General features: G+C 40.1%; 1 protein-coding gene across 1 annotated transcript; it reads left to right on the top strand.

The window, feature by feature from the left end:
- Positions 1-5,950: 5,950 nt before the first annotated feature.
- LOC121400341 (DNA-dependent metalloprotease SPRTN-like) lies at positions 5,951-8,269 on the top strand. The gene is made up of 3 exons (XM_041583259.1): positions 5,951-6,266; positions 7,285-7,410; positions 7,764-8,269. Exons 2-3 carry the CDS (start codon positions 7,300-7,302, stop codon positions 7,983-7,985), a joined length of 333 nt encoding a protein of 110 aa, XP_041439193.1. The 5' UTR covers positions 5,951-6,266; positions 7,285-7,299; the 3' UTR covers positions 7,986-8,269.
- The last annotated feature ends 3,078 nt before the right edge of the window (positions 8,270-11,347 follow it).

The following is an 11,347-nucleotide window of genomic DNA, read 5'->3' as shown; positions in this document are numbered from 1 at the left end:
CACACCAGCAGTAAAAAAAAAAAAGTGTGAAAAATAAATTTGCACACCAGCAGTAACGCCTCAGCGTCCTGTCTGTTCTCAACTCTTGTGAAACTATATTACTAAATTTTGGTGCCGGGACGGAGCACCAGTGAGACAACTATAGGACCAGCTATACTCTCCACCGTGTATATATCTACTATTGTGACAGAATTGACAAAATGTCTAGCCCCGTGTCAGATTTCAAAATTGAATTTAAAAAAAATCTGTTTGCTCTTTTGAGAAATGGATTTCAGTGCAGAATTCTGCTGGAGCAGCACTATTAACTGATTCATTATGAAATTTTTTTTTTTCCCATGACAGTATCCCTTTAAGCTGTGAGACTTCTCCTAAGGGACCTGTTATCTTATATTGTTACAATTACTTATTTGCTTATCTCAAAATTGTTACAAAGTATCTTATCTGTACTTTGTGGCTGTTCTGGGCTCTAACAAAAGGCAATTAAGTTAGAAACATTGTATCTTTTTTTAGCTGTTCAGTGCAGATAAAATCAGGACTTTCCAGTACAAATCCGTGAGCTGTTAAAAGCGCTACTGTCCCTCTGAAAATGCAACAGTTGGGAGGTATACGTTCGCATATTGGATTTTTGCACGCAAAAGAGACTGGTGAATAGAGCCCAAAATCTGGTAACTCCTGAAAAAATAAGGTGGGTTTACAACTCTTTACATCACTTTTCTAACTAACCAGAATACTTTCTGAATGTCCTAATGTTTGAAATTTGCTAAAATAGTAAGTGCTGTGAATCAATTAGGATTCATTAGTTGGAGTTATAGTAAATCGGGCCCTAAATGAGACTTCCTTGAAAATTGCACTTTTTCCCTCCTTGCTGTGTTCCATACTAATATGCATGTGTTTTTTAGATTGGCAACATATGTTAAAGAAAGACAGTTGCAATTAACGGTAAATATAAGTTCTGTGTCTAGCGACTAATTCATTTCTTCGCTCATAAACAAAAATAAACAAAAATTAAAGTTATGATACAACACATTTTATTTTTCAATTTGGAAAAACATTTTTAGAAAAGAAATACCTTAAAGGGGTTTTCACCTTCCAAACACTTTTTTTAATTCAGTTGTTTTTAGATTGTTCCCCAGAAATAAAGACTTTTTTCAATTACTTTACATTATTTATATTTTACTGTTTTTAAATAGTTTAAAGTTACTGTTACAATTTTGCAACGTTTAGTTGATACATTTCTCAGCAGCTGCTCTGGAGTATTAGTGTCAGGTCCCAGCAGGTCTGGCTCAGGCTGAGCCGACGTCTCCTCTGGCCAATGTCCCCACACCGGCGCCTGTTGCTAGTGTGGACGCATGTCCTAATGCGCGCGCGCGTTTTAGCGCGGGCGCGCGTTCACATGCGCACGCGCATGCAGGCATGCGTTTTGATGCAAGCGCGCATTCACGTGCGCGCGTCCAGACGCAGGCGCGCGTTCTGACGCAGGCGCACGTTCTGACGCTAACATGCGTCCTGGGGTTAAAAGGTCACTCAGGCCTAGGCTCAATGCGAGGTGATCGTCTCTACTGACACTAAGCGTATTACTACTGATGATTATTCTGATTACGACTACGGCTTGTTCCTGACTATTCTTCTGATTATCCCTGGATTCCTGTGTTTGTTACTCCTGATCTCGACCTTGGCTTCCCTGACTACTCTGCTGGATTTCCCTCAATTGGCACCTGTTTCCTGATCGTTTCCTGTGTATGACCCGGCCTGTTCCTGACTTCGTTTCTTCAACTGCAGATAAGTGCTGAGTCCTTATTACGAACTGTTATTTCTGCGGGCTCACCTAGCACTCCTGCTATTCCTTATCTGGGACCGTCCTGTACCAACCTTCAGGGCGCAACTCAGTGGGAAGCGTGGGGGAGGCTCATACCTTCAGACTCGCCTTGATTCCTGACAATTAGCTACTATTGTATCAATTGTAACAGCTGCCTGTAATGAAACCCAGAGATTCTGCTCAGCAGGGACAAACATAAGAAATATATCAACTAAATGTATCCATTTAGAACAGTTTACAAGGTCGGCGACCCCCCCCTCCCAGGGCTGCTTCAGAAGTTGAAAAAAGATACTTGACACTTCAATATTAGAAAAACAGTCACTTGTAGAAGGTGAACCACCCCTTTAATCCATTGGCAAACTTTTTGAGAGGCATGTTTAGAACATATCATTAAAACTGCATCCAAGCTATCAGGGCTGTATTATCATCAGAGTTCAGCATGACTCCTCACCCCACTCTGCGGTGTGCATGCATGTGATGTTACATCCAGAGGCTTTTAACATCACCTTCATCAGGACCAGTTACCCATCACATCCCCCTTGTCCGCCACCAGTTTACGCAGGAAGTTTCTGGTGACTGGTGAAATTGTATTATTTTCTACAAAAATTCCATTTATAATTTCAACACCTGAGGGCCACCCCCTTAAACCTGCCACCCTAGGCACAGGCCCTGAAGTGCTTATATATACATATTCCCCTGCATGCTATAGTGGCAGCATGAAAGGTAGTAATATTTAGTGCAAAGTGCAAAAATGCGTAATTTACCATATTTTACTTACAGAGCATTCCAAATTGTACGCCAAAAATTACTTTTTCGGTTGCTTTTCATTTTTTTATTGTTTCTTCAAAAATTATGAATTAGCTTTGTTTACACCTTTCTTGTTTCCAGCAGCAGATCGGTAAGCTAGACTATTGCAATTTCATACATAAGTTGATTAATTGCTTAGCATTTGTAGTGGAAGCTTCAGCCCTTACTGAGCATGCACCTAGAGATTTGTTAACAGAGATACAGTAGCCGCTACTCTTTTTCCATGAATGGGTACTTGCCTTTACCTTTCCACACTCTCCTCACTCAGTCAGTACAAAAAAGAGGCCATAAGCAAACTGTTTGATTTTCCTCTATACCTCTCACAAGTGATAAAGTAATTTAGTGTTTTCTTATTCACATGTTATCCTAAAGCTAGTTCAAAATTACATAAATACAGGGAGAATAACCCCTCATACAAGTGCAGCTTTTTAGAAAATATGAGGTGAGGAGATTGTATGTTAATCATATTTATATTATAAATCATACGCATCACTACCTACCCCAGAGAAGTTTCCAGTCCATGGTCTCAATTACATCACACACATTATGGTTAATTTTCTAAGATGCCAGCTAACCTACACCTGAATGTTTTTAAAGAGTGGGGCAGTTTGGTCTTTTTAGGGCTCTTACTGACGAGCGGTTGAAGCTGTGCTCCCCTGAGTTCCGCAGGGGAGCGCAGGAATAGACGCATTTAGCTTTTTTCAATGGGGCTGTACTCACACAGGCGCCGAACGCAGGAAAAATGCAGCATGTTGCGTCTCAACCTGCGTTAGGCGCATACACGCGCCTGTGTGAGTACAGCCCCATTGAAAAAAGCTAAATGCGTCTATTCCTGCGCTCCCCTAGGGCTGAACGCTGAAAAACAGAACGCAGGGGAGCGCAGCTTCAACTGCTCGTCAGTAAGAGCCCGAAGTATGTTGCTGAATGGCTAATTTTAAGCAACTTTTTAATTATTTTTTGTCTTTATAGTTTTTGACTTATCTGCAGTGGCATTTCTATACCACTTACTGCCCTGAATGGTCTTCTCTTTGCCACCCCTGTGCTTACCTTAAGCAAATCCTTAGCAGGGGGGGACGGATTGCAAGTGCAGAAGCACAGTTGCTCTCTCTGCACTAGAAGAGTAACTTGCGGGCTGCTGCAACAAGAGATGAGTTTCTCAACTCACCTCATTAGCACAGCAGCCCTGCTTATTTGACTTTTGCTGACACTTTCCAGCTTTCAAATGGGGGTCACTGCCCCCATTTAAAAACTAATGGTCTGTAAGGCTGCACTCTCTACACCATACTAAAAGTTCATTTAAATGTGAGCAGACCCTTTAAGATGTGTACCATACAAATATATATGGTTTTGTGTGGCTTGCTTTGTCTTTTGGGCTTTTATGGTGAATTAACAGCAGGTAGCGTTGTTCTTTTGCAGTAGCCCAAGCGTCAAATGTTTCATTTTGGGTCTCTGTATGCTAAGTCCTTTGGTAAACCTAAGCATTTTCAGCATTAAACTGTTCAGAAGACCACAGGCATTTATATTTATCTTGTTTGATCCTAGTTCTTAATGCAGAAAAAGCTTTGCAGTTGGGTAATTTGGATTTAGAAGACATGTGCCAGTTTTACATATAAAGACAATTGTATTGCATGAATATGGTGACAAATCTTGGTTGGTAAAGTTGGTAGAGGGTGCATCTAAAAATATGCATTTCTTCCCCTCTAGCAAACCCACTACACCCACTATCATTTAACTGAAACTTAAATACTGGGTTCTGTAGTTGTACAAGAGAGGGAGGGCTTAGCATTGCATATCACATCAAACATCATACATTTCTTTTTATAATAATAATAATAATAATAATAATAATAATAATAATAATAATACATTTAAAAACCTAAAAACTAAAAGTATCTTGCAAATGCCTGTATATGTGTGGCTCTTTATTTATAAATAATGAAAACTTTGCCATGTTCCTAAGTGAAAATTGCTTTTAAAGAATTTGCATTCAGGCTTTAGTCAATTGCCGTGGAACACAATGCATGGGACAATAAGGGGACATATGGACCTAACCCCCAAACTACCAAAAATCAAAATGCAGCTTTAAAATGTCTGCCTGGATTCATCCTGCATCTACAACCTTCTTTGAAGAAATCAAAATTACTGTGTATCCCATTGATTTAAATATTCAACTTGATCATGTAATATAGATGTGCCTTTTTAGAAATCCTCATTGTCAATTACATTTTGTTGTTGGGCCATGAAAACACAGATGTGTGTGGTTTTATACAAAAGTCCTATATATTCTCGGCATAGGGCAAGAAAAGTAGATATTTCTCGAAGCATCAACTGATATTTACTAGTTTTCAAGAAACATTTTCAGTTTAAACTTCAGCCTCACTTTCAGTTGTGTCAGCAATCCTCAGTAAGCGTACGCTTTGTGACATCACAATGCACGCTGCCTGCTTCATCCACAAACTGTTAAACAACTTCTCAGATACACTCCTGAAGGCGACAGGTGAAGTTGGAAGCAGGAGTTATCTAACGATGGTTTCAGATTCTTCTGTCCAAAATGTTTCATCATTCCTTGAAACATCTAATTCGAAAAGTTCTGAGAAATTGACAGTGGTTGATCCATTATGGGAAACGTTGGACCCAAAGCCTGATATTCAGGCCTTATTTAATGAATTCAATCAGAAATTCTTTTGGGGACATATGCCGAAAATTGAAGTTAAATGGAGCAATAGGATGACTGAGTATGTATTGATTTTATATTATTATAAATGTATGTAGGTACTTTTCACTACTGATACAGCTAGTAATCGGATGGTATTACCTCTCACTAATTGAACCCCCTATTGTTGATGTTGAAATTAGCAACAGTTATTTGTAGTGATGGGCGATGGGCAAAAAATTCGCGAAACGGCGCCTCGTTTTTGATGCCAGCGCCTGTTTTTTTAACGCCGGCATCCATTTTTTTCCCACACCGGCGAAGTTTTTTGCCGCGAATTCGCACCTGGCGAATAAATTCGCCCATCACTAGTTATTTGCTGTTTTCAATGTACATGCAAAACAAGACAACTTGGGAAAAAATTTATAAGTGTTGGAGGCCTAAAGACCCTGGCCTAGACAGACCGTCTGCATCTCTCCAACTTCAGCTTTCCCAGGATACTGGGAACTATATGTGTCCATCAGAAATGTGGCCTATTACTGCCATACAAATATTTTGTAGATGCATGCACTCTGTGCAACAGAATTAGCTTTTTTATGTTGTATGTTTTTAGCTGTCTTCCTATTTTGCCAATTTAAAATTGCTAAATAGATTGCTAAGCACAGCAGCCCTGACAACAATAAAATGGAGCAGTAGTTAATCCAGATATGCAATCTTCTATTTTGTCTATTATCTTTCTTATAAGGAATTATCTTAAAATAAAATATCATAAAATAACATAAAATAATTATTCTATTCTACAGTACCCTGGGAATTACCAGGTGTTATCCATCCTCTGGAAAATGTAAAATCCTTTTGAGCAAGCCTATCCTGGACTTACGGCCGAGAAAAGACACAGTCGAAGTGCTGGCTTTTATTCATTGAAACTGTTTATAGTGGCTCATAGAAACATGAGCTAAGGAAGAATTCCAAGATACAAATGGTGCTTAAAAGGTTTGGTAACAAAACAATAATACAGGTATAGGATCTGTTATCTGGAAACCAGTTATCCAGAAAGCTCCAAATTACAGAATTGCTGTCTCACATAGACTCCATTATATCCAAATAACCCACATTTTAAAAAATGATTTCCCTTTTCTCTGTAATAATAAAACAGCACCTTGTACTTGATCCACACTAAGATATAATAAATCCTAAAAGGAAGCAAAGGATTTTATAGTAGACTTAAGGTATAAAGATCCAAATTATGGAAAGATCCATTATCTGGAAGACCCCAGGTCGTGAGTATTCTGGATAACGGGTCCCATACCTGTATTAGTCAATAGAAAATATAACTATAGCACATCTTAATGTAACATGAACTGGATAACACATCCTTTCCCCCTTTACTCTGAAAGTCATGGGGGTTGAATTGGTTTCTACTCCTTAAATGAGACCTGTCACTCATAAAAAAGATGTACAATAAAAAAGTTATTTAAAAAAAAACACAAAATCCGAAAATCTTTTTTTAATTAACATATTATACCTATCATAAAAGTAATCAAATATTGCCTGTCTCTCTTCTATGCCTTAGGCATAGAGGTGGGCAGACAATTACTTTTACTTTTTATTCAGCACTTCCTAGATGTCACTGCGCTCCCAACATTCCCCTCCCCCTCCTCACCATCTAATTGTGTAGCCAGTGCATTAGCATGGACATCAGGTCCCCCGTTCTCGCAAACAAACAAGATTTTGGTATGATGTAAAGCTTGCCTTAATAACAGTGTCCACAAAATGCACCTGTCTGCTTTCTGTGACTTTAATTTCAAGATTGAAGGAAACAAGATTTAAATAATTTATACAGTGTAAGTGAAGCTTATTTTGCTTGACAAACACAATAGAGAAGAATTTGGAATTTTTTCTTAGGGTGACAGGTCCCCTTTAAGATGTAACTATGATAATATTTAGATACTATTTTACTTGTGGGCCTTGCAATAATATTTAACTAACAGTATTATTTTCTACTAAACAGACGCTCCTACATGAAATGATCCATGCATATTTCTTTATCATGGATCTTAAAGACGATGATGATCATGGAAAAGGGTTCCGCTTTTATATGCGATACATTGATAATGTGTGTGGAACAAAACTTAAAGTAAGTGCTTCTATTCAAATAAATCCCCAAAGTGTTCTGGACCCAAGAGTCAAATATGAAGTTTACCGTAAAATAATCTTTTGCCTGATGTGAACAGTGATATTCTGAGACAATTTTTATTTCATATTTTTGTAGATTAAAAGCTACCAAAAAGCAAGTTAAGATTTTTTAAATATTTTTTAATCACATTTTCTATGTAGACCTATGCTATTCAACTGCAATGTCAACTTGCCCTAAATATCACTGTCTATGTCCTAGTGAGTAAGTGTGAAAGAAAACTACCCCTTTACGTTACTTTTAAGAGAGTTGAAAATAAAAAAAAATGATTTTGGTGTTTTACTATTACTGTATAGATTGAGCACGAATTTGAAGATGAAGTGGAGGCACTCAAACGTCACTGGTGGTCATGTGATGGGCCCTGTGGGAAGCTAGAAAAGAGAGCAACAAACAGGTCACCAGATACTAAGGAACACAAGCGTAAATGTGGTGGAAAGTTTGTAAAGATTGCAGAACCAGATGAGCCACCCAAAAAAAAAAAAGAAGACGCTAAAGAATATAGCATTAGAATGGAATAACACCATGGATGCAAAACATCAGCATCCAAGCAGAATACCTCCCATCTGTTTAGATGATACACTATGGATTCAGGGATTCAGAGACTGAAAGGGGCTTAATAAAAACGGTGTGCAACTTGGGAGGATTAGGCCTGTGGCTACTAATAACACTGTATGACCTTGCCACATAAGACTTTTGGCCTTCAGTTTAAAAGAAATGTTGAGAGTTACAGAACAGCCCCAGAATTCAGCATACTGTGTGTTACTTTCATTACTGTTTTTAAATAAAAAATAAATGTTTGAAACAACTTATAAGTTGTCAGTGTGATTTACATACATTATGGTACTGCAAACTAACATTCTAAGGGTTAAAATAAATTAATAAAAACAAGTAAATTAAAAGAATATACATATACAGGTATCAGATCAGTTATCCGGAAACCTATTATCCAGAAAGCTCTGAATTACAGAAAGGCCGTCTCCTATAGACTCCATTATAATCAAATAATCCAAAGCTTTAAAAATGAGTTCCTTTTTCTCTGTAATAATAAAACATTACCTTGTACTTGATCCTAACGAAGATATAATTAATCCTTATTGGAAGCAATATTGGGTTTATTTAATGTTTACATGATTTTCTAGTAGACTTAAGGTATGAAGATCCAAATTATGGAAAGATCCCTTATCTGGTAAGCCTCAGGTCCTGAGCATTCTGGATAGCAGGTCCCATACCTGTATAAATATTGCACTACTGATTCTAATTATTGATATTGTTTCTTATTGCTTATCTTTAAAATTGCCTAATGCTGGTTAAAAAAGCTTTCTTCACAAATATCAAATTTTAAAATGTATAATGTTATGTTGTTTTTTGAAATAAGTTGTTATATTGCAAACTGGTGGCAAGGTATGCAGGCCGCAACAGGCCCAGTGCATACAGTACTGCTTACCTGTCATGACCGGCACCCAATACCAGAACAAGTGGCCAGTGTCGGACTGGGAGACCAGGGGCCCAGCAAAAAACCTTAGACCAGGGGCCCATCAAAAAACTTAAGACTAGGGGCCCACTCTCAGTACTATTTTCTTCCTCTCTTCAATCATCCTCTATTCTCCTAGTCTCTTTTCTTAACATACTATAATTTATTATTCCATGTATTTAGCTTTTTCTCCTCATAGAAATAAGGAATGACCATGAGATAGTCCAAATGTTTAGCAGTATGAGGGCCCACTGACACCTGGGCCCACCGGGAGTTTTCCTGGTATCCCTGTGGGTCAGTCAACACTGCAAGTGCCAAGTACCCTGGTCTCGGCTCAGCTTCACCAGTAGTGTGACCACCATTGGGCTTCGGGGGGAACACTCAGCTTACTTGGGTGCCACCTGGACTTAACGAGGGGTACAAGGCGAGATGTTCTGGCTGGCAAAGGGGCACGGCTGTTAGCAGAGTCTTTTGGGCCAAAGGTCACGGTACAAAAGGATTAGGCAGGCGGATGGTCAGACAGGCTGGGTCGAGGCAGGCGGATATCAGAAACGTCAGGCAGGCAAGGGTCAAAACCAGATCGTCAATAAAGGGGTTAAGCTAGAAGAGTTGTCGTAGGCAGGCAAGGGTCAGGATACAGAATGCAGAATAGTCAGGAAACAGGCAGGAGTCAAAACCGGATAATCAGGACAAACAGATTTAGAATCAGATGCACAAGGCTCAGAAAACCACAAGAAACTAGGTTCTTTCACGGGCAATTTCAAACAGACAGATTGGGCTTTAAATAGTATTTGAATTTCACGCCTTTGCACGCTGACGTCATACGCCAGCGCCTTTAAATGACAAGGAGTTGCACCGCGCGTGCCCTAGAGAGGAGCCAGCGCCAGCGAAAACACGCTGGCGCGGCTAGAGAGAAGAACGGTGCGGCGGGCATCCCAGCTGTTGGCTGCACAGGTATTCTTACATTACCCCCTCTCCAGGGGGGACCATTGGACCCCCAGGTTTCCCAGGAAACTTTTGATGGAATTGCTTCCTGAGACGGACAGCCTTGATGTCCTAAGAGTTCTCCTCAGGGCCATAGCCCTTCCATTTAATTAAGTACTGGAGCTTACCCCTTACCAGGCGAGAATCAAGGAACTCTTGGATCTCAAATTCGGGCTGACCCTCGACCAACACTGAGGGGAGAAACAGATGACTGCCGGATTTGTGAAGCTGGTTTGAGAAGGGAGACATGAAAGGAATCAGAAAATGGCTCATCTTGCTAAACCTATCCACCACCACACAGATCACAGTTTTCCCCTGAGAAGGGGGCAAATCAACAATGAAGTCCATCGAAAGATGGGACCAAGGTTTTACTGGAATGGGTAAGGGAATTAACAGACCCTGGGAAGAATTTCGAGAAGCCTTGGATCTTTGGCAGACTGGGCAGGAATTAACGAAGGCCTTAGCATCCTGTTTGAATGATGGCCACCAAACATGACGGGATAACAGGGACACCGTCTTCGAAATGCCTGGTTGCCCTGCCATCTTAGAATCATGAACCTCTCTCAATACTTGCTCCCTTAATTCCTGTGGTACAAATCATCTCCTCGAAGGGGTATCAGAAGGAGCAGATGTTTGAAGAGGGAGCAATAGAGAAGAAAGGTCAGATTCAAGGTTTGCTATGATAATTTCCCTGGGAATAATGGGAGTACACTCACTAGAGTCAGAAGAAATGGATTCGAAACTCCTAGAGAGTGCATCCCCTTGGTGTTTTTAGTCCCAGGCCTGAAAGTCAGAGAAAAATTAAACCTTGTGAAAGATAGAGATCACCTAGCCTGCCTAGGATTAAGGTGCTTAGCAGACTCTATGTATAGTAAATTCTTGTGGTCAGTATAGACCTTCACCAGATGTTTTGCACCCTCCAGGAGGTGCCGCCATTCCTCAAAGGCCCATTTGACTGCCAACAATTTCCTGTTACCTATATCATAATTCACCTCTGCGGGTGAAAACTTCCTGGAGAAGAAAGCCCAGGGATGCAACTTGTTGGTAGTCGGGTGCCTTTGTGAAAGGACTGCCCCAGCTCCCACCTCAGAGGCGTCAACCTCCACAATAAAAGTAAGCGCAGTGTCGGGGTCACGAAGGATTGGGGCAGAACTGAACTCCTTTTTGAGGAATTCAAATGCTTGAACAGCCTCAGGAGGCCACATGCTGGGGTCAGCGCCCTTCTTGGTTAAATTAGTGATGGGGGCCACAATGAGGGAAAAATTCTTAATAAACTGACGATAATAATTAGCAAAACCAAGAAACCTTTGGGTTGCACGTAACGAAAGGGGTTGGGTCCAATCCAGGACTGCTCTCACCTTGCCTGGATCCATTTCTAGACCCTTGCTGGAAATGTTAAACCCCACAAACTGAACAGAAGAAACC

The sequence above is a fragment of the Xenopus laevis genome, chromosome 2S (genome assembly GCF_017654675.1).
Source record: "Xenopus laevis strain J_2021 chromosome 2S, Xenopus_laevis_v10.1, whole genome shotgun sequence".
In the NCBI taxonomy this organism is placed as follows: domain Eukaryota; kingdom Metazoa; phylum Chordata; class Amphibia; order Anura; family Pipidae; genus Xenopus; species Xenopus laevis.
Note: the sequence above shows the minus strand (reverse complement) of the source record. Positions and strands in the feature narration are given on the sequence as shown.

Excerpts from the sequence above, each read along its gene's own strand:
- LOC121400341 (XM_041583259.1), top strand. The coding sequence starts at position 7,300 with ATGATCCATGCATATTTCTTTATCATGGATCTTAAAGACGATGATGAT. Across the intron at positions 7,411-7,763 it reads TGTGTGGAACAAAACTTAAA|ATTGAGCACGAATTTGAAGA; the intron begins GTAAGTGCTTCT and ends ATTACTGTATAG.